The sequence below is a fragment of the Urocitellus parryii genome, chromosome 12 (assembly GCF_045843805.1).
Source record: "Urocitellus parryii isolate mUroPar1 chromosome 12, mUroPar1.hap1, whole genome shotgun sequence".
Classification (NCBI taxonomy): domain Eukaryota; kingdom Metazoa; phylum Chordata; class Mammalia; order Rodentia; family Sciuridae; genus Urocitellus; species Urocitellus parryii.
Window position 1 is genome coordinate 29,995,445 of NC_135542.1, and position 23,300 is coordinate 30,018,744.

Sequence of the window (23,300 nt, forward strand, 5' to 3'; positions counted from 1 at the left end):
TTGAATTCAGGGGCACTTGACCACGGAGCCACATCTCCAGCCCTGTTTTATATTTTAGAGACAGGGTCTCACTGAGTTGTTTAGGGCGTTGCCCTTGCTGAGGCTGGCTTTGAACTCACAATCCTCCTGCCTCAGCCTCCCAAGCCACTGAGATCACAGGTGTGGGCCACCGCATCTGGCTACGGCTTTCATTTGGCTACTGTTCTCAGTCAGCTCTACCTGGCCCTTGCCCATCTTCAGTCGACTGTCACAGTCACACTGCTGTTGGGTAGTTCAGGGGGCCTAATGATTCCAGTGAGCTTGTCATCAACTTTTATTGGAACTGACTTTCTGTGACGTCGACAGGAGCTAGGTTGTGAGCTCTTCTTGGTGGTGGAGTCTCCTCTTTCACCAGGGTTCTGCTTCCTGTGACCTCAGCTTCTTATGGTCAACCACAGTCAGAAATCAGCAAATGGGAAATTAAGCAATTTGTAAGTTTTAAATAGCTTTAATACAGCACACTGTCATGATCGATCTCTCTTGTCATTGCGGTTGCCAATCTTTGTACCTCGCTTATAAACCAGCCTTGCCGTGTCCGTGGGTGCCGGAAGGATGTGGTATACATAGGGTTTGGCACAATCCGGCTTCAGGTCCTTCCACGGTCTGTGTGCTGCCCCTGGGGGGTCTCCTGATGGCTCCTGCATGGTTCAGGAAACCCGCCTTCCGTGTCTGCTGGCACCCAGCCTGTGGCCCCCGCACCTGCTGAGCCCTGCGTGGCAGCTGAGCTCCAGAGGCAGGACCCTCTCTCCTACAAGATGTTTGCTCTTGGGAAAGTCACCACTGAAAGTCTGGGCATGTTTGTGGCACCGTATTATGCTACCACGGAGATTTCCTCTTTGTGAAACGGATAGCCCTTAGTATTGGGAATTAGTCAAATCTAATCAATCAGATTATAAAAGTGAAACCACTGGTTTGGAGAGGCTGCCAGGCGGTGCTCAGGACCCAATGAGTGCCTGGACGTGGGACAACTGGCCCCGCTGAGGCTCCCACTTCTGATGGGGTGGCGGAAGAGGCTGCAGTGACCTCTCCTGGGTTTTTCAGCCTCACCCATTCAGAACTCAGAGGACCTAGTACAACGACTGGAGCTGCCTCAGCTTGTACTGTCACAGTCCCTAATGGTGCTCCTAGTCACAGACTGCTTCAAATCAGAGGAGGGAGGCCTGGAAGAGAGGACAGAGCTGCCCGAGAGGGAAGGGCAAGCCGCAGTGCAGAGGAGGCCTGTGGGAGGGGCCTTCTCCCCCAAGTCCCTCCTGCAGCTCGTCAGCACCTTCCCCACGCTTCCACCATCCTTACAAATACCAAGTCCCTTTCCTGACCCAAGTCAGGTTCCCAGTGGGAGGAGTCAGAGTCCCACGTCATCAGGCCTAGGGTCCTCGGTCCTCTTAAAAGAAAAGGTGAGATGGAAACAGAAAACCAGTCCCCCAGGGCTTGGCCAGCCTGCCGCCCGCGACCCGGCATGCTGTCTGACCTCAGTTCAGGTCGGGTGTCTGGGTGGTGGTCCAAGCAGCAGCTCACCCTCACGCTCACCCTCTCACTCACCCACCGACTGCTTCTTTTGCTCCTCCTTCATCCTGATGGATAATCTCTCGCCCAAGTGACTTCACTGTTTCGGATTCAGTGCTTTTTAACTTAATTCAGTGCCGTTTCCCACATAAAACACTTGGTGAGGAAGGTGAGGAAGGTGAGGAAGGCAGGGCACTTTGGCGTACTGAGGATTGGCGTCAGACAGATTTCAGCCCTTCTGATGCCGTTACTTGAGGGCAGGGATCTCTCCCCTCTCAAGTTTAATTTCCTACCATCGTGTCTGCTTTTGCTGATCTCATTTTGCATTTAGAGACTGCATCTCAAAATACTGGTTTTTGATCACTTAGAAGATTTACTTTTCCTTCATGCCTCAAAGGGCACCTGCTTCTGGGCCTGCGTGCGTAAGCGTGGCACGAATGTGGACAGCTGTCCTGTTCTCTCCCAGCGGTGATGGGATCAAGCTGGTCAGACATTCTCTTGCTCGAGAGGTTTTGTTGTTGTTCTCTGTCGACTCCATCATTTCCATTATCTTTATTTCCCAGAGCCATGCAAGTTGCTTTTTAAAAATATTTATTTGGTTTGGGGATGTGGCTCAAGCAGTAACGCACTCGCCTGGCATGCGCAAGGCGCTGGGTTCGATCCTCAGCACCACATAAAATAAAAAATAAAGATGTTGTGTCCACTGAAAAACTAAATATTAAAAAATTCTCTCTCTCTCTTTAAAAAATACTTATATGTTGTTTTTTTTTTTTTTTTAGTTGTAGGTGGACACAATCTTTTGTTTTATGTGGTGCTGAGGATGGAACCCAGAGCCTCATGCGTGCTAGGTGAGCACTCTACCTCTGACCACAACCCCAGCCCATGCAAGTTGCTTTTGAACAGATTATTTCTAGTTTTCTGCATCAGCTTAAAGCACATCATTTGGTTTCCTTTTCCTGTGTGAGATGCTGCTAACTTATCATTTCTCACAGAGGGAAGGAATGTCTCATCACTTCCATCACGGTTCTTGCTGCTTCTTTGCTGGTGGCGTGTAGGACGGGAGGGTGAGTCGGAGAGCTGAGAGTGCAGTGAAACTCAGGATGCCTGGGCTGGGCCCCCAGGACCTCACGACTTTGCTGCCCCAGTTGAAGATTCTCCTCCCAAACTTGCTGGTCCAAGGACTACATAAAATATATAAAGTCCTGTTACTATTTCCACATGGGGTCATCAAGGAGAGGAAAGTCGTACCTTGACCAGGTGTGGAGCATCTACAAACGAATGAATAATGCATTTGCATACAAAGCGCATGGTCCTCAGAGCTGTCAGGTCTCGGTGGCATTATGAGGCCGTAGGTGGCTTGGATACGGGGTCATGCTGTGAGGGATCCGTCCTAAGGTGGGGGGTGGAGGAGGCTGTGGGTGTCGAGGCCACATTGTTTCAGTTGCTGCTTTCTTTCTGGTTTCTTTTTGTCATTGGATTTGACACGTGGTGACAGATGTTTTGCTACGTGGTGCCACCAGAGTTGGAATCCAGTGTGTGTCCATGCTGCATTACAGGAGGGGCAGTTGGACCTCTATGAGGAAGCTTCCAGGAGCTGAAGTCAATGCTGTTGTGCCTCCTGCTGTTAAGCAGCTGAGCTGCACACACTGTGGCCACTCCTAAGTGCAGGGCACCCCGTTGATCTTTCCAGAAGGAAACTCCTGGCTGAGCGCCTCAGGAAATCTGAGTATACGCTCTGGTCATGTTATTTGTCAATTATACCGTGTAAAGTGCCGTGTCCTTTTCACGTTCAGACGCTGCAGCTGGATTGTCTAACGTGCAGAGTGACTGCTAGGATCATGCCGTCCCATTTTGTGTGTGTGTGTGGTGCTGGGGTCTGAAACCAGGGCCTGTGCATGCGAGGCAAGCACTCTACCTACTGAGCTCTAGCCCCAGCCCTGTTCCATTTTTTAAATGAATGTAAGAAGCAAAATCTGCTGCATTTGCATCTTTTGAAGGCAAAGCTCCTTGGATTTTAAAGGAAGATGGTGCCTTGAAGGCTCACAGCTGGTGACAGAATGGCTGGAAGGGAAACCTGTTCTCCTCGGTTGTGGGGAACTTCACCTGGCTTTCGGTAGTCCTGTTTCAGAATGTGATGTGTCCTTCATTGTGAACTGTAATCACTGCCATCACAGCCACTAAAAGCTTTCGTCTCCTGTTGCTTTCGCCTGTGCAAAGCCCACAACCCTCAAAACTAATGTCATTGTCCCCTGTGTGCCATTTTAAAGAACACTTGGTGTATCTGTTCTGTGATAGCCACGTTGAAGTGTTCTTGCTCCTGTAATGACGATGGTTCTGTCCTTCAGGAGATTTGTCCACCTTCACTCCACTGGGTTGTTTGCCTTGGAGACACTCTTGGTTCACAGGTGGGATATTAGGACGGAACCTTGGAAATGTGGTGATATTTAAATACTGTTTGAAATCCAGAGAGGGCGAGAGCAGGAATTGTCCCAGTGGCATGAGAACTGGAGGCACATGGTTCCCTCTATTGTTTAACCAAGAATCATTTGCAGTTTCTATTCTTTAAATGGGCTGAAACATTAGATCTGTGCAGAGCTTGTTTTGAAATTGATGAGATGTGCTACCCACAGCTAAACTTTCTGGACAGCACCCCTTTACTTTCATATAAAGTCTAATAATAGAAAAGTGATTATTGGGCTGGGGATGTGGCTCAAGTGGTAGTGCGCTCGCCTGGCATGCGTGCAGCCTGGGTTCAATCTTCAGCACCACATACAAACAAAGATGTTCTGTCCGCCGAAAACTAAAAAATAAATATTAAAAAAATTCTCTCTTAAAAAAGTGATTATTATTACAAATTAAAATTCCTTCTTCCTATTCTTTTTGTTTTTCTTTTGGTACCAGGGATTGAACTCAGGGGCACTTGGCCACTGAGCCACATCCACAGCCCTAATTTGTAGTTTATTTAGAGAGAGGGTCTCACTGAGTTGCTTAGCATCTCACCATTACTGAGGCTGGCTTTGAACTTGAGATCCTCCTGCCTCAGCCTCTCAAGCTACTGGGATTGCAGGTGTATGCTACCATGCCTGGCCCCTCTTCCCATTCTAATGCTATATTATATATTTCAAGCTTCTATTTATTAACAAGTACAAGAAATAATGATCCCACAGACGCTGTTTTTGCTTGATTGATTCATATAATCACTGTTCCATGATAAATGCTTTTGGAATAAGAATGATAATGAAACTTATGGGCAACGCTGGCCTCACATATCTTAGAATGCAGATTAATGAAGTGTGCACATGCATAAACCCCCCTCAGACTGCAATTTCATTTCAGAACATTAATTTGTAGTCAATCAATCTGTGTATGGGTGGTGAATAGACCTTCTTCCCAATTTAGCTTCAGGCGTCTGCTGACTGTGAGTTGCAGGCCAGGGTTACCCCTCCATACCCCGCTTCCTGCACAAGGCAAACCCGTGCGGTGTGACCCGACCTTGGAGGGCGGAGGGGCTCGAGTCAGGAGCCTAGGCAGGCCCTCCTTGCCTCTGTTCATAAGGCAGGAGCCCATCTGCCTCCTTCCTGGGGCCTGAGCGGAGTGTGTGGCCATCAGGGTGCCTCAGGAGGGTCAGTGTGGACAGATAGACAGCCTGTGTTTGTTTTACTTCTCTATTTTATGGGGTGCTGAGGATGGAGCCTCCCACGTGCCATTCGAGCGCTCAACCCTGAGCCGCAGCCTTCAAGCCTTCCCAACAGACAGCCAGGGTCGCACAGGTGCATGGATCGCGCCCACACCTGGCGCGGAGGCTGATTGGAGTCGGGTCCCTGCCGCCCTGTCCTCTAGTGAGCTGCTCCACAGGTGCTCCAGTACAAGGTGACACCACAACCCCTTTGTGTCCAGCGAGTGTGGTGTGACCTGGGCTCAGCGCTGCCCAAGTACCGAAGTCCTGGGAGCCCTGGTGACCTGGACATGGTGCAGCCTCCGCCACTCAAGCCTGGTGCCCGGCTGGTCTCCAGAGGGCAGTCCAGCCACAGTGCTGGCTCTGCAACGCATGTGACTCACAGTAGCGTGGCCAGTGCTGAGACCCACCATCAGTGGACACATCGCGTGCTCCTACAGGGTCCCTGGGAACATGAACAAGCACTGGGAGCAAGGAAGACAGCAAGGGACACCGAGACAGGCGAAGCTGCCGGAATGATCCAGATGGAGTCTGTCCAGCTACATGAGACGGGGCGGGCACCCTCACACGGTTCCACCCCCAGGAGGCTGGTACCTGGGCTGCTGCAGGAGGGGCGGGGGGCACCATAAAGCTTCAGAGACCAGGGATCGGCCTCCCTGCACTCAAGGCCCAGGGGCCTGCTCCCCGGAAGGCAGCTGTGCTGGGTGCAGGGGAGCAGCTCTGAGCAAAGCAGAAAGGTCCAGCTAAACACGCCAAGGGTCCTAAGTCCCAAGATGGGCTCAGGCCAGCACTAGCAGGCTGTTGGACACCATCACAGATCCAAGACAAACCTTCTTTGTTCAGTAAATTTTCTTTAGTTGTAGGTGGACACAATACCTTTATTTTCCCTATTGACTTATTTTGGGGTGCTGGGGATTGAACTCAGGGGCCCTCAACCACTGAGCCATATCCCAGCCCTGTTTTGTATTTTATTTAGAGACAGGGGCTCACTGAGTTGCTCAGCACCTCACTGTTGCTGAGGCTGGCTTTGAACTTGAGATCCTCCTGCCTCAGCCTCCCGAGCTGCTGGAATGACAGGCGTGCGCCCAGCTTACTTATTTATTTAATGTGGTGCTGAGGGTTGAACCCAGTGCTTCACACACAGTAGGCAAACATTTTACCACTGAGACACAACCCCAGCCCTCAAAACCAAGCCTTGGGACTTACTTAGGGCCTCTACTTACTGCCCAGGAGGACACACGGGCTGAGGGGGAAGCACAGTACAGAAGACGGATGTGTGGGGCAGGTGCTGGGAGGCCACCAGCTGAGGTCTGGAGGCTGAGCACCCAGGAAGGACATGGGGGGTTAATTCTGCCTTGTAAAAAAAAGAACCATCTGGGATTCTCTAAGTAGCACTGAGGGCTGTGGGTCAGGGGGGCCCCCAGGGAGCTCTGGATTGCCTTCAGAGCCCGTTTCCAAGATGAAGTCCTTCCTGTAACTGGTGGGAAGTTTAAAACCCTCTTCTAGGCAACCAGCGCCTTACAGAGGAGAATGCGGGACCCACACAGGTTTAAGAAGACCGATAGACTACAGAAAAGTGTGGTGCCCTGTGGTGCCTGAGCCGGACCCAGAGCCCAGGGTCAGAGGGGCCCTGTAGTGGCACTGATGCACCGTGGCCCTGATCCACCCCACCCCTGCCCCGGAGGACAGACTCAGAATAGGCAGGGCCGCCTGGCTGTGTAGCAGGGTAGCAGAGGACAGGGGAGAGGTGGACACCAGCGGCCACGCGGTGGAGTCGGGGCCAGAGGAGCGCCAGCCTGCTGACCTCAGGGACCAGGCCCTCCAGAGGATACCACAGCCTCTCCAGAAAGTCCTGCCGGGGGCCAAACAGCCCGTGAGGAAGGCACCCCGACCCTGTCCCCCCTGCTGCAGCCTCCAGGATCCCTGCGGGGAGTGGCCCCCAGCCAGACAGTTTCAGGGAGCCTCAGACTCATTTCCTTGAACAAATAACCAAGCATTGCAAGGACCTCCTCACTGGCCCTCACACACTTCATTCGTTCCTGTTCTCCCTCTCTGGCCAGCACACTGCTTGGCACACCCCACCAGGTGAGCATTCACACATCTTTAAAAAAAATGTTTTAATAAGGAAATTATAACACTGGGAGATTTCATTTCAGTATTTCAGAAAATGTGACTGTTCCTGAAAAGGGCGTCTCCCCCAACGCTGGATACCAGAGGCTCTTTCCTGGTCTTTATGACTCCCTGACGCTGGATACCAGTGCTGGTCTTTATGAGCCACCTCAAACCTCTCACAGAACCTAAGTGCTCTGGAAGGGCAGGACTAATGTCCTCAAGAAGGCCGAGAGTCGCTGTGATTGCCGGGACGACCGTGGCCTCCACGGCCCTGGGCACCACACAGCACTCAGGGTGGGCCCTGGCCAGTGTCCCTCCCCCAGCAAGACCTCCAGGCTGCAGTGGCTCAGTGCCCAGTGCCCTCCTCAGAGCCGCTCTGCTGTGCCACCCAAGGAGCGGAGGACCCGAGAAGGCAGGCAGTCAGCAGGTCTTCAAGGAGTGAGCCCGCCATCCACCGCACCACCTGGTATTCCGTGTGCAATGTGCATGGTCAGAGCTTCTACAGATTAAATTACTTTCTTAAAAAATCCAATAAAATACTTCATACAATTCTCTTTGAAAAGTCTTTCCATTTTTGAACTTATAAAATGTTGTGCAAAAACAAATACTGACTTCAAATAAATAGGAAAAGAAGTGGGAAGACCTGGACATCTTTTAAATTAAGGTTAAAAATACCAACTGCTCTTCATATTATCTGCAGGATGAACTGCACAGAGGAGGCCCGATACAGCCCTTGGGGCACAGGCGCCCTTCCTGGTGAGGTCGGTGTGCTCAGAATTCACAGTGGACGCCCCCGGTGAGGTCCTTCACTACGCCTCCCTTGACCAGCCGCAGGAGGAGCCTGGTCTCCGTGGTCACGTTGTGCATGGTCTGCCAGTTCATGGCCGCCATGCACTGGCTGTCGAAGTAGTGCAGGGGCATCTGGGGGCGGCTGAGGTCATACCCAAAGCCTGCCAGGCTGACTTCATCGCACAGATGTGTGGCCAAGATGACGGCCACGGCGCCCATCGTGGGGACATTCTGAAAAAGAGCAAAGACCAAAGTTCCTCATTCGCTGCTTTGTGGTGCTGCAGGGGCTATGTGGGCACAAAACTGCCCGCTGCAGGGGTGGACCTCACACTACTTCACCTGGACAGCACAACTCCCCATGGGGGTCAAGGAGCCCATCTCCAAAATGTAGTCTGTGGATGCTCCCAATGTACCCTTGAGGCGCAGCTGGACAGGGCTCCTGGTCCTAGCTCAAGCTGCTTCCCAAGCTCCGCCTCTGCTGGGCGTCCTGAACCAGGGCAGGCCCACCGCCTTCTCATGTGACAAATATCCCCAGGCAACCAGAGGACCTGCCTGTCCCTCCCAGGGCCTGACCTCTGCTGGGACCCTGTGGGGGGCAGGCTGTCCCATGAACATCAGTCCTGCTGCTCTATGTCCACTTGGCCAGCTGCTGTTCTGCAGACCACATCCAGCTGAAGCCAGCTCCTTCCTACCCTCTGCTCAGGCCAGCACAGTTTTCGACCTGAATCAAGGGCTTCCTGTCTGTTCCTTTTAGACTGGACCCTCCCCACTTGGCCTAGCATGCCCAGGTCCAGGCCACTCGTGGCTCCCTGGGCTACTGCTCTCTTCCTGTCCTAGTGGCCCATGCCACCTGGAGGGTGCGACTCTGCATTCTGCTTCCCGCCCTCCAGCCTGGTCTTGGGTGAAGACACAGAGAACAGAACTGGCAGCCAATCCCAGGGTAAGCAGCCCTTCCGGACACGCTGGGCCAGTACTGCTTCAGGTACTTGGGGACCTTGGGATATTTGCATATACATAAGACACCTTGGGGCTGGGACCCAAGTCCAAACACAACACCCTGGCTTCCTGTGCATCTCACATGCAGCCTGAAGGCGACCTCACCAGCACCCTCAGGGTGGTGGCCTCGAGGTCCCATGAACTCTGCCCTGGGGTGTGGGGTTGGTGCTCAGGATGCCTTGGGTTTTGGACTGGGGATGGGTGACCTCTCAAGCTCTGCTGTGTGGCTCTCACATGCACAGGGGCTGCCTTCCTGCTGTCTGGGCCCCGGGGGCTGCCATAAACAACCCTGACATGGGAATGGGGTTCTCTCCAGTGTGCACTGATTTAGGCGGGGACAGCGAACACAGGGACCATCATCACTCCTTAGAAACTGCTCCCTGCCGTGATGTGCTCATCTCCCTCAGGCTCCCTCTGGGGCTAGGCAGGAACCCCATGGCCAGCCCCATGGTTGCCATGGAAACTAAGAGGAGTGAGGCCTCAGGGCGCCTTCCTGCTGGGCAGCCTGGACCTGCACTGCGAGCCACCCTCCAGTACCATGCTGGCTTATTCTACCTCCATCCTGACAAAGACCTCTCAGATTTCCCAGCCTCTGCTACGGAGGAGGCAGGAAGGCCAGGCGGCTCCTTGGTGCCTGTGGGGCTGGTAGTGCCGAGTCCCCTGCACAGCATTCTTTGCTCATGCCAATCTCTCCTGGGGACGCCTGTTGGTGTGTTTGCCCTGGTCACTGGCACACCTCTTCTCGTGGATTGTGAGGAGCTCTGTGTGTTCTGGGAGTACTTATTATACCTGTGCTAAACTTAACATTTAAGAACAACTTCCATGCAAGTGTTCAGAGTTCTACACACTCAGTTGAGCGACTCAGATCCCGCAGACCAGCTCACGGGCCCATGAGGAGTGAGGCTTGGAGAGCGAAGTCACCATCACTGTCACCGAGGTGATGGTGAGTGCCACCTTGCACTGAGCGGCTCACCGTGTTCAAAGGAGAGAACTTTTCTGGCCAGTGAAGTGCCTTCCGGGGTCCTGCAGCTGCATGGAGCCCTGGAAAAAGAGCACTGTCCCTCACACCTCAGTGACACAGTGCTGACCATGCCAGCCAGCAGTCACCACACCAGGAGGCGCCCGGAAGCCAGGGCCCACTCAGGCTCCTCCTATGGGGAGGCTCCTGGGTTTCTAGTGGAGTCTGCGGGAACTGTGGACTGTCTCCCCTTGAATGTGGACAACGCTGAACTATGCAGCAGGAGAGTACCTTGTCTCGGCCCCAGAATCTTGACTGGGGCTCTGGGTATCGCAGGATGTCGAAGGCCGTCTCCTGGATGATAACTGGATTCAGAATCCTGAAATGTTTTGGCTGTAGGGGGATTTTTTCTGCCACCTGCTTCCAAAAGAAGAGTCGCACCCAGAATGGCTAAGGAAAGAAAGTGAGCCCTTGTTAGGGACTGGACAAGGTCACCCCGCCAGCAGAGGGGAGCAAACGCCCACCCGCAGGACCCACAGGCTCAGCCGCTGCTGAAGACCGTGGAGCCACTCAGAACCAGCTACCGGGAAAGCAGCAAGGCCCAGAGACGAACAGCAGGGCTGGGTGTGGCTCAGCTGGCAGAGCGCCCACCTCCTGGGCACAGGGCCCTGGGCTCAATCCTCAGCACCACAAGAAAACCAAAGCAAAACAACAAAAACGGTGCTTTGGACAGGACAGGAACGTCCATCAGGAAGCCCTCCTAATGGAGGGCTCAAACACGCCTATGCCTTCCACCAAGGACCCCTGAGAGGTGGTTTCTGCTGCTTACCAGGGTTTCATTTTTTGCCATTGCTTGAAGCCAGTTGAAATCAACACTCTTAAATAAAACAGCAACAAACAGGTCAGTAGCGTGATACTCAGCATCAGAGAGTGGGGCGCCCTCTGGGTAAGTCATCCGTATGGTAGTTTTATTTCCAACATGCTCGGAATAGCCCTCAATGGGCGCGCTGTTTAACCTATTCAAACGAAAAGAGAGACACAGTGACGAGGCCAGCGCCACCACCTGGCCACACCCCACAGCACCCAGGCCATGTTCCCACACTGTCTGGGACCAGGACATGCTAGGGTGGGCATTCTGCCTGCCACCTTGGCTGGTATGACAAACGCAGCTTCAGTCACAACAGAGCGCCAGACCTTACCTCTGAATGACCAGCGATTCTACCCACCCAGGACCTGAGCCCACGAACACATTCCATCCTGGGCTTTCTTGGGGTGCCAATAAAGTTTCCTTGAAAGATTCCCATTGTGCTCAAAATATTCCTGGTTCTTGTTAGAATTTCAAAAGGAAGTCAGAGGGAATCAATCCCCACGCTAGCACAAGGCAGGCACAAACCCACGTGCAGCGGCCGAGGAGGCGGGGCTCAGGTGGGGCTCCTGGCATGTCACCAAAGCCTTCACCAGGGCACTATTTCCAGGAGGTTCTACGAACCCCGCAGAAGCAGCGCCACAAGCAGCTACGCTGTTCTGAAATCTCAAGAAACATGCCTTTGCTTCTTCCTGTGTGTTGAACACACCTGCATTTAACCTTTCCCCTCCTTCCTGCGGCCACTTCCTCTTCCAGAACTCCTGACCTCATGTGCTGTCCCGTGGGCTGTCCCGTCACTTGACATGACAGTACCACATGCCAAGGTCCTGGGCTGGCAGCACTCTGGTCCTTTCTTTCCTCTGTTTTAAATAAAGCTCATTTGGGGACCATGGATGGAATGTAAGTGAGGGCTCAGGTAAGGCCTGTCTCCTAATGAGTACGTTATATTAGCGCTGGGGCCTGTTCTCAGGACAAACACACTGCACTGCCTAGGGGCAGAGGGCTGCTCTCTGCAGGAAGCCACCAGGGATTACAGGAGGATCTTCTCTCAGTGTGGTAGCCAGGGAGATTTAGGTTTGGCACTGTGCACTATCTATGGCTTTCCCGCAGCAACAGAGTGCCCAGTGCATGTGACCTTTATCTCCACTCTTGTTAGCTCTGGAGATGGGTGTTAACCTGTTGGGAACTGGACAGCCCACATTTAGCCTTTTTTGGTGAGGAACATTCTATGGAAGGCTTTTGATGTTTCCTGATGTAAATAAAGCAGCGTGGCTCTGTTTTGCAGAGTCCAGAAGCTGGACCCGTCTGTGGGGTAGCCTGTCCTGCCCCTGCTTTGTGGAAACATTTTCTGTGCCCTGTGGTTCTCTCGCCGTTCTATTTTTCCTAGCTCTTACTTCCCAGCCAGCCCATTCCACTGAGGGCAACCCCACTTCCACTGCCCGTGCGGGATGTGGGTGGAACCTATCTGCAACTCTCAAAGAGTCCAGAAAAGAATGGCAATGCAGGTAGGTCCCTGTCAACAGTCCAACTTCAGTCCCTTGACTTCTCGGTGGCGCAGAAGAACATGCAGGCGGCAGAAGCCTGCATGTCGTCCCAGGCCAAGGACACGTGGTTCAATACTCAGCTGTGATGCTGGGCAGCAAGCCACGGCTCCAGGCAGCCTCAGGACAAGGGGAAACTGGCCAGGCCAGGGGGCCACATGGCTGGGCCAGGGCGCTCTGGAGGGCAGGTGGCTCCAATGCATTTGGGACCTAACAGTGCTTCCCACTCATGATGGGCCAGACTTGGGGACCAGAGGGGGGAAGCTCTTTGTGCCATTCTTGCAGCGTTTCTTGATAAGAAACAGGTGCAGAGCAGTTAAGAAACTTGCCCCATACCACAGGGCACTATGTGGGCGTATCTTCACTTTCAGGATTCAAATGTCCAAACCAGATTTTATTACTGTCCCTCACCAACCACAGATTTTTTCACTTTCCCCATTTCTGACAGTGATTCCACTAATGCCTTTGACCCCCGATTGGAAATCTAGATGCCCCTGTCACCACCAGACTGTAGGAAGTGCTGCCCTACCTCCCAGGAGAGCTCCCTCTGTCCCCAGGCTCCACACCCTGAGCCCGGCCCTCCATGCGCAGGTCCCTCTCCTCTGCCTTCAACCCACCCATGTGCAGCTGCTAGGCAAACTGAGGTGGGCTGTGGCCCCCCAGGCCCAGGCTCTGCTTCTCTGTAAAATGGAGACAGGCAGCTGAGTGCAGTGACCCAGGACCTGGGGACAGCCACCTGTCTTGGAACCCACCACCTTGCTTTAAGGAAGGTCTCCAAGGAAATGATGGCAGAGGGACATGGAGACTCAGGGACAAGGATACGCAGGACACTCCACAGTAATGAAAACTGAGACCATCCAAGTGCCCCCAAAGAACCCCCGAGCCCTCACAACACCTTCCTGGAAGACCTGCCAGGAATTTAATGACCTCAGAAACCACTCCTAGTGTCTAGTTCAGAAGCACCCTGCAAATCCACGAGTCACTCAGGATCAGTGGGAACTCTGTGGGGAGCAGCGGCTGCAATTTCCTCCCCTCTTCTTCTGAATTTTAATAATGAACATATTTTACTAGTATAATTGGAAAAACAGGTTTGTTCATTTGCTCTTTCTGTGGTGCTGGGGAGGACAGGCAGGTGCTCTACCACTGAGCTACCCCATGGGAAAACAAATTTTAACCCGAGCAGAACCTGACGCCAGCTCCTCACTGCGGGTCCTGCTTGCCAGCCCCATGGCCTCACCAGCCTCTCGCCGCCTTGAAGACAGGGTCCCCACCTTGCTCTGACCTCCCAGGCCTCTGTTCCCCTGGACCTGCTCATCCTTCCAGCCCCCCCCCCGCCTTGACTGTGGCCCCTGCCTGCTGCCCCTGCAGCCTGGGTGCTGAGAAGTCCCTCGGGGGCGTGGACCCGAGCTCCACCCTCACTGTCCCCAGCAGTGGGCTGAACCCCAGCAAGAGGCTCTGGAAAGCCAGGTACCTTATCACGACGTCGAACTGGTTCAGGGCAGGGCCCAGCCCCAGGCCGTGCAGTATCCCTCCGCTGCCGATGACCACGCATCGCCGGCAGGCCTTGGCTTCCCAGTGTCCGGGAAAGCCGTGCTCGGGCAGCGTCTCCAGGAGGCTCTGGACTTTGCTGGAGAACTTGCGGAACCCGAAGGGAGGGTCGTACTTGTACTCGGCCCCGCTGGCGTCAGGGGCCTTCTGCACGAAGGGTGCCAGGTCCGCGCTGTACCGGCCCTCGAACAGCTGCACCATCGCCCTCTTGGCAAACGCCGGCCGGCACTCCCTCTGCAGGACCTGCTGGGCATGTCTCTGGGCTCTCTGCAAGGCAAGCGCAGGCTGAGTGGAAGCCGCCCCTACTGGGAGCACCACCCCTCTGGGGGACAGTCCGAGGGTGCCCATCTCACTGCTCCTGGAGGCGGCAAGGGCTCTGCCTCCTGCCAGTCTAGCTGAAGAGGACCTGGGGAAGAAAGCACCCAGGAATGCCAGCAGGCTGGTGTGCTGGACAGGGGCACCTGTCGCAGCCCACGGGGAAAGCTGGCTCACGTGACCCCTCCATGACCTATCTGGTCACCCACAGATGGACAGTGCCTGTGGGGAGAGGGAGCTGGCACAGCTGCAGAGGGCTATTCTGGCAAGACCCATATCTGGAGAGCTGCTTGGCCTCCAGGTGACCATGCTAAGGTGCAAAACTGCAGGTGTAAGAGTGGCCAAGAGGAACCAATCATAGTTTTCATTTGACCACAATTTTTAAAAGGTTTCATTTTGTAGATTCCCATCCTGCAGGATAAGGAAAAGGTTTCTTTAGCAGTTGGGTAACAAGCTGTGCACAATCTGGGGGGTAGTGACCTGAAACATGGTTAGGGACAGTGGCCTGTTAGCAGCACCTGTGTGGTTCGTGTCAGCTAGGGGCAGCTGCTGAGCCAGGGGCCCTTCTCCATCTCTCTGCCACCCCGGCCTTCCTCTGAGCACCTCCTTCTGCACTGCCATGTGCACGTGTGCGCAAGTGTGCGCTCCTGTACTCCCCAGGGTGTTACATAAGGGATTTACCAGGTCTTTTCAACTCCGCCAGTGTTGTTTTATGAGGACTCGTACAGCAGCCGAGTTCTAAATGCTACCCCAGTGTTCCAGCCTAGGTCTGCAGTGACCTCCAGGGCTCTATTCCAGCCTAGGTCTGCATTGACCTCCAGAGCTCTGTCCCAGCCTAGGTCTGCAGTGACCTCCAGGGCTCTGTCCCAGCCTTGGTCTGCAGTGACCTCCAGGGCTCTGTCCCAGCCTTGGTCTGCAGTGACCTCCAGGGCTCTGTCCCAGCCTTGGTCTGCAGTGACCTCCAGAGCTCCCCGCTGCAGGCTTGTTGTCCTGCAGCCCATTCAGAAGTGGGACTGGTAGGTAGCGCCTGGATCCCAAGGGCTCTGGACTTGACAAGGGACTGCCCCACAGAGGGTGGTGGATCACAGGCAGGAGAAGGGGGTCACTAGGGACGTGCCCTGGAAGGTGTATCTTGTCCCTGGCCTTTCTCCTCTGTTCTCTCTGCTTCCCAGCCACCAGGCTGCAGGCAGTGTGCTCCACTCTGTCAGGTTGTGCCTCATCTGAGACCCGGAGCAACGGATCCAGCCGACCATGGAGCAAGGCAGCCTCCAGAGAGGTGTGTGCGGAGTGCCGACCGGGCTGACTTGCAGCCCCTGGAGCGACAGGAACCCACAGAAACAGCACACGGCAGCCCCCGAGAAGAGCAGTCTGCACGTGATCAGTGGCTCCAAGAGGAATCAGGCCAACGAGGGGACACCGTGACCTTGCACCCGGACAGCCACACCAGCAGTGGGGCCACCATACTGTCTACACTCACCCTACTGTATGCACCTACCATACTGTATACACTCACCCCTACTGTATACACTCACCATACTGTATACACCCCACCATACTGTTTACACTCACCCCTACTGTATACACCCACCATACTATATATACTCACCCATACTGTATACACTCACCCCTACTGTATATACCCCACCATACTGTACACACTCACCTTACTGTATATAACCCACCATACTGTCTACACTCACCCTACTGTATACACCCACCATACTGTATACACCCCACCATACTGTACACACTTACCCTACTGTATACACCCACCATACTGTATACACCCCACCATACTGTATACACCCCACCCTACTGTATGCACTCACCCTACTGTATACACCCCACCATACTGTATACACTCCACCATACTGTATACACCCCACCATACTGTATACACCCCACCATACTGTATACACTCACCCCTACTGTATACACTCACCCTACTATATACACCCCACCATACTGTATACACTCACCCCTCCTGTATACACTCACCCCTACTGTATACACTCACCCTACTTTATACACCCCACCCTACTGTATACACCCCACCATACTGTATACACCCACCATACTTTATACACTCACCCCTACTGTATACACTCACAGTATATACCCCACCTTACTGTTTACGCTCACCTCTACTGTATACACCCACCATACTGTTTACACTCACCCCTACTGTATATATCCCACCATACTGTATATACTCACCTACTGTATACACCCCACCATACTGTTTACACCCACCCCTACTATATACACCCTACCATACTGTATACACTCACCTCTACTGTATACACCCCACCATACTGAATATACTCAAGTACTGTATACACCCCACCATACTGTTTACACCCACCCCTACTGTATACACCCCACCATACTGTTTACACCCACCCCCACTGTATACACCCCACCATACTGTATATACTCACCTACTGTATACACCCCACCATACTATTTACACCCACCCCTACTATATACACCCCACCATACTGTATATACTCACCTACTGTATACACCCCACCATACTGTTTACACCCACCCCTACTGTATACACCCCCCCATACTGTATTCACTTATCCCTAGACTCCAGGTCTGAAGGTTGTAAACAGTGATTTTTAGAAAACAAAGGCTCAAACCTCCCATCACAGTGACATCTCAGGCATCTGGCTTTGCACATCTCCTTGGGTGGAGGGAATATCTGGGAAGCACCGTGAGAGACCTGGGAAGCTTCCCCTGCCTGTGGTGGAAAGTGAGGTTGCAGTCTAGGGAGGGGCACAGCTCTGGGGCTGAGAGCCTTCTCTAGGAGTTTCATTGGAAGGGGTAAGACTTCATTCCTTTTCCATTCTGGCCAAGAGTTCAACATCAGGCTCCAAGCCACATTTTCTAGGCTTTGAGCGGAGTGCAAAGCCCAGCAGTCACCTCTGGCTGCTGCCCTCATGGGCCTGGAGCAGGCTGGTGCAGGAAGTCAGTCTGAGCCAATGTGCCTTCTAAATGCCACGGAAGCCGGGACAGCCGGTGCCGTTCCCTTCATCCACTTCAACTCAAACGTGTAAGGAGCAGGGAAGGGACAGGTCAGGGCCTCCTTCCTGAGCTCCACCCGGGCTCCCCTTCACTGCTGCCTGAGCCCAAAGCTCCGAGGAGAACGCCTGGGAGAGGCACCCTGCGCGAGCTCTGCCGTTGATGGCTCCAGAGCTGGAAGCCAGTGCAGCCAGCAAGGGGCACCCCGGGAGGAGATGGTGCGGGGCCTGGGCAGCGGCCAGGGAATGGGACGCTCATGCAGGACACATGATGCCTGTCCTTCCCATCCTCAGCGTCTTTCAGGATGTTCACAACTAAAACTAAACCGACACCTGGCACCTACAGTTGTGAGGTCAACGCCGTGGCAGTCTGCCACGGAGAACCAGGGTGAAGGTCCTGGCCTCCACTTCACTCCACTCCGCGACGTTCAGGATCGTCCATCTCAGGAGCATAGGCACGGGGCATGTTTGTTAGTAAGAGGCGAGATTCTGTTACGGTCATCGCTTCAAAAAAGCACTCAGGAGAGGGCACAGCGCTCAAGAGGAAGGCAACCACTGGAGGGAGCCCACCTGCCGGGCACCGTGACCTGGGGCCTCGGTTGCCTTGGACCACTTCCTTCTCCCCGTCTGGAAACTCGAGGGGAGATGCCCCATGCACCTGCCCAGAGCCTGACACAGGGAGGGCTGGAGCTCCTGAGTCATGAGCCCACACTATGCGCCTTCTGCAATGTCACCAGGTTTAAAGCAACACAATCTAAATGACCAAGTCACAGAAAGAATACTACAGTGAAAACTTGGCCAGTTGCCTGGGCCGGGGGCCGAGCTGAGGACTGACTGTGAGGGATCATACACTGACATGTGTGAAGCAATGTCCCCAGCCTAACTGCGGCCACAGGGGCGAGACCCTATAAATTACCTTTATTTTCATCAAGGGAATGAGTCCTACCACTTACAGTTTACCACCACCAACTCTTAAGGAAACCACATCTGGCAGACATGGTGGGGGGACGTTCCAGAGCCTTGAGACCAGTAATGTTGCCTTGGTCACAGTTGGTCACATCACTTTCTCACCTCCCAGACATTCCAGGGAGGGGAGACAGGGCATGGGTGCTGGTGCTGTGGCTCACTGTGAACCCAGGAAGCAGAGGGCCATAATCAACTGTAGTGGGCTGTGAGGGGCAAGGTCACACACTTGCTCCACATGGCACATAGATGAGTGAGTTAGCACCACTGACCACTGCAGGGCAGGTCCAGCACACAGTGAGCACTGACTAATGAGGCCTGAGCAAGTAGCTCAGCCCTCCAGGTCTGGCCTCCCCAGCAGAAGGCAGTGATAGTCTCAGGAGAGAGCCACACAGCCCAGTGTGTCAGCCACCATCCCTAACGTGCCCCCTAGTGAGGCACCTCTTCCCACAGGCAGGCCCCAGGCCTGCTAATCCAACCTCGTCCATGGCCAGCGGGATCTCTGCTGAACCGTCAATCCATTACCTGCTAGAAAAGTGGATGGAGAGAGAACTCAACACAGGACCTCGTGAGAATGGAAGAGACCACCGGAGGGACGAGAGCTACCCTGGCGCGTGCTCCCCTCTGCTCAGAACGGGTGGGCAGTACCACACTAGCAGCCCCCGCGCTGGCACACTAGTGGACCCCCCACCCCCACCCCCACCCTGCGGCTGCGGTGAGGGGCAGCTGGGCAGCTTGCAGGCAGCGGGGCCTGTGGGGAGGCATCTGGGTGGATTCCTGCATCCAATGTCCATCACCCGGGGATGGCAGCTCACCTTCATGCGTTCAGGGTCCACGTACTGCATCTTCCGGCCGCCGCACTCCTCCGAGGTGTAGCTCAACTTGAGGATGTAAAGGAGCCACACTCCCAACACCAGCAGGGAGCACCTGGAAGAACCAGGTAGGCAGTGACGCCGACCCCCACGCAGCTCGTGGAAGGAGCCACTTCCCTCAAAGCCAGCTAGTCACCCGGCTGTCCAAGGACCTTGATAAAACCTAGGCCACAGTGCAGATCAGAGACTGGACAGAAGCACGCTCTGGGTCAGGGCCACAGAATCTAAGCTTCTGGGTTTGGCTTCTTTAAAATACTGTCAGTCCTTCCAAAAACAGGAACACGAAAGAAACAATCTACTCATAATACTTCTAGAAAGTTCTACCAGGAAATGAGGCTGACTGCAGGGAGACAGCACTGGATATCTCCCTAGGACCACCCAAAAACTGTTTTCAGAGATGTGAGCATCCACACTGTCATGTCCACACACACGTGCACACTCACAGAGGTCTGGAGGAAGAGCTGGGTCTAGGTTCTAGGGGTCTCATTTTTCACGAGCTCCCCAGGGCCCTGATGAACTAAAGGTAAGACCACCCACACGGGTTTAAGGTTTAAGTACCACAGCTTTCCATGACCCACGTCTGCCAGGGAAGGAGGGAGCCGGGCCACGGGGAATGGTCCCTGCGCCAGGTGAGGGGCAGCTTAGAGCAAAGCACCCAGCACGCGCCCTCTGCAGGTGCCACAGTGGCAGAGCTGGGCGCAGGCGGGAGGCGTGGCAGGCAGGTTTTGGTCTGGTTCTTGGTGCTGGGAGTGGAGCCAGCCCCAAGCACATGGGCAAGTGCCCTACCCGCAGCTGCCCAGCCTACTGGGCAGTCAGGGTCCTCTCTCTCATTTCAGGCTCCCTGTGGACACCTGGACACAGATCTGAATTCTTCCCTGAGACTAAAGACCATGAATGACCAGGATCCTGCCACTGCTGTGTGGGAACAGGACAGGACACACAGACACACAGGGGAGAGCACAGACACACAGGAGAAAACACACACAGACACACACGCACTCACAAGAACCCTGCAGCACGGTGGTCCTGAAGGGTGGAGGGGACATGGGGAGCAGGCTGGGGGACCTGTGGAGTCCCTGTGCTGTCTTCTGAGTTTCAAGCCTTGGGACGTGGGTGTCCCTCTCCCTGGCCCCCAGAGTCCTGCATGCTGAGTGCCCGAGGCCTCTCCTATTTGCCCCATTTCCCCTCTGGACACCTTGGCCGGCCCTGGGCGGGCACTCACTTGATGACGTCTCTCAGCAGCAGGCTGGGTCTCCGCATCCTGCTCTGCGCACTGCTGTACCATTGCAGGGGGGTCCTTGAACTGTCACTCCTGGGCTTCAGAGAGTCGCACTCACTGGGCATTGCTGCAGGAGAGGGCACAGCGGGCACAGGGTGTGTAAGCCGAACTGGGCTGGCAGTGAGGGGACAAACTGGGGAAAGTGCCACCTGGGCCTAGGTAGAGGGAGTCGGTAGTGACAGCAGGGCTGCAGGCCATGATTCCTGAGCTCCAGAATGACAGCCCCGTAGAGAGGACCCGTGGGGGCGTCTGGGGCTGGGGGGGGGACACGTGGGAGGGACATGTCGGGGCTTCTGGGGCTGGGGAGGGGGACACATCAGGGTGTCTGAGGCTGGGGACATATCAGGGAGGCTGAGGCTGGGGGGGACACATCGAGATGCCTGGGGCTGGGGGGTGGGGATGCGTCAGGTGTCTGAGGCTGGGGAGGACAGGGCGTCTGGGGCTGGGGAGGGATGCATGGGGGGAATGCGTCGGGGTGTCTGGGGCTGGGGGGTGGGGACGTGTTGGGGTGTCTGGGGATGCATGGAGATGCATGGGGGGCTAGGGATGCATCGGGATGTCTGGGGCTGGGGATGCATGGGGGGGATGTGTCGGAGCAGCTGGGGCTGAGGGGTGGGGGCGCATCGGGGGGTCTGGGGCTGAGGGGTGGGGGCGCGACGGGCCAACTGGCGCTGAGGGGTGGGGGTGTGATGGGGTGTCTGGGGCTGAGGGGTGGGGACGCATGGGAAGGGGATGTGTCAGGGCGTCTGGGCTGGGGGTGGGGACGCATCAGGGTGTCTAGGACTGCGGGGTGGGGACACGTTGGGGAGTCTAGGGCTGCAGGGTAGGAACACGTGGGGGGTGTCTGGTGCTGGAGGGTGGGGACACATCAGGGTGTCGGGGGCTTCAGTGATGAAGATGTTCCCTGTCTTGTGCCTATGTAGCCTCCCAGCTATGACGGGAGCCTCATAGGCACCACTGTCGGGGACTAGGAAAGGCACGGAGGCACCCCGAGGTATCTCATGAATTTACGATTATTCCAAAATGTTTACTCTTTTTACCTCAGTACTTGGGCTTGAGCTCAGGGTACTCTACCACTGAGCCCCAGCCTCCTGTCCCCCATTTTCCATCTTGAGACAGGGTCTTACTACATCCCCAGACCTTTTTATTTTTATTTGTGACCTTTCAGGCATATGTGGTAGCATATACCTATTATCTCAGGGACCCAGGATGTTGAGGCAGGAGTGTTGAGAGCCACAACCAAGTCAAGATGGCACCTGGCATTTTGCCAGAAGGAGTGATTGAGGGGTAGCGCCAGCGAGCCATTAGGATGATGATGGTTAAGTTAAGCTGTGTATAATTATTGGGATGATGGCTGATTGCTGTAACTGGATGATGCTGGATTGGGGCAGGCTGTGTATTCAGTTGTGCATATGGACCTCTGCTGTCCGGCAATAGGGCGGCTCCTGCTACCTTGGGTGCCCATTACTTTTGAGTTCTCGCGGAGTTCCCGTGGAGGTCTCGAATAAAGTAGTTCCTGTTTGAACCTACAAGTGGCTCATGACCTCCTGGTTATTTTGTGCCCAGCCAGACTGGAGGATCACAAGTTTGAGGCCAGTCTCAGCAACTTAGTGAGACCCTGTCAGAGAACGATTATCTAGATGTTAGTAATCATTCTTTAACTTGTGCACAACCAGTGGGTGACAAGCAACTTGTGAAGGTTGATACAGCGGGAGCCGCTTTATTGCAAGACGGTTGAGGTATTTATACATAACTGAATACACAGCTTGTTTCAATTTAGCATCATCCAGTTACAGCAATCAGTCATTAAGGAATCCTCATCATCTTAATAATTATACACAGCTTAACTTAATTAACATCATTAGATACAGCAGTCAGTCATTAAGGAATCTCCATCATCTTAATGGCTCGCTGGCGTTACTTTTCAAACCACTCCTTACAGCAAAGTGCCAGGCGCCATCTTGACTTGGTTGTGGCTCTCAGCATACTTCCCCTTCTGCTTATGATTTTAGATCTTGTGATGTTTGTTTATGATTTTGAATCACAGCAACAGCCACTTATGATTAATATGGTTTGGACTATAAAGGTGTGCTCTAACCCTGGGAGCTGGTGGAAGGGTATAGACTTGGAGCCTGCCCCTTGGCCCACCAAGGTGGATCCAGACCACGGACTGGTGAATAAAGTTTCCATCTCCTGCTTTAATATCAACTCAGTGATTGATTGTAATCTCACCATCACCTAAGTATGATTATAAAAGGGGACTTATTAGGTTGATTTATGTGACCAGAGATGGACAGTCCACATGGCCGTCTGCAGGATGGGAGAACCAGTAGCTGCACAGTCCAAGAGGCTGAAGCTCCAGAACAAGAGGATTCACGGTGCTGCCCTAGCCTGAGAGGGAAGGCTTCTGGGGACCACTGTCAGAGTTCGCTTTGGAAGAGTTCGATATCCTCAGATGATCACAGAAGCAGTAAGAACCCATTCGGGCTGGGGCTCAGTGACAGAGCATTGCCTAGCATGTGTGAGGTACTGGGTTCGATCCTCAACACCACATATAAATAAATAGAAAACAAAGGTACATCAACAACTAAAAACTATTAAAAACAAAAGAAAACATTCAAGAAGAACTGAGCTTGCATCTGCTGCTGCTTCCTTGTTCTTCCAATTTTTATTCCATCCAAGCTACCATCCTATAGGTTGATGCTGCCCAAGCTTAGGGAGGGTCTCCATTTCAGTTGGCTATTCCACATGCCAGTCATTCCTAGACACAACCTTAAAGACACATTCATAATCCTCTCAACTCCTGGCATCTCTT

The 23,300-nt window shown here is 54.0% G+C and overlaps 1 protein-coding gene across 2 annotated transcripts in view; it reads right to left on the bottom strand.

The window, feature by feature from the left end:
- Positions 1-7,320: 7,320 nt before the first annotated feature.
- Positions 7,321-23,300, bottom strand: part of St3gal5 (ST3 beta-galactoside alpha-2,3-sialyltransferase 5) — a 36,808-nt gene continuing 20,828 nt past the window's right edge. For both annotated transcript variants that reach the window (XM_026409477.2, XM_026409478.2), the window contains exons 2-7: positions 20,429-20,552; positions 19,150-19,261; positions 13,951-14,294; positions 10,903-11,089; positions 10,365-10,523; positions 7,321-8,350 (exon numbers count right to left, since the gene is read on the bottom strand). In XM_026409477.2, the coding sequence (XP_026265262.1) occupies positions 8,102-8,350; positions 10,365-10,523; positions 10,903-11,089; positions 13,951-14,294; positions 19,150-19,261; positions 20,429-20,552 (1,175 nt within the window). In that variant the 3' untranslated portion in view covers positions 7,321-8,101. The remainder of the gene's footprint in view (positions 8,351-10,364; positions 10,524-10,902; positions 11,090-13,950; positions 14,295-19,149; positions 19,262-20,428; positions 20,553-23,300) is intronic.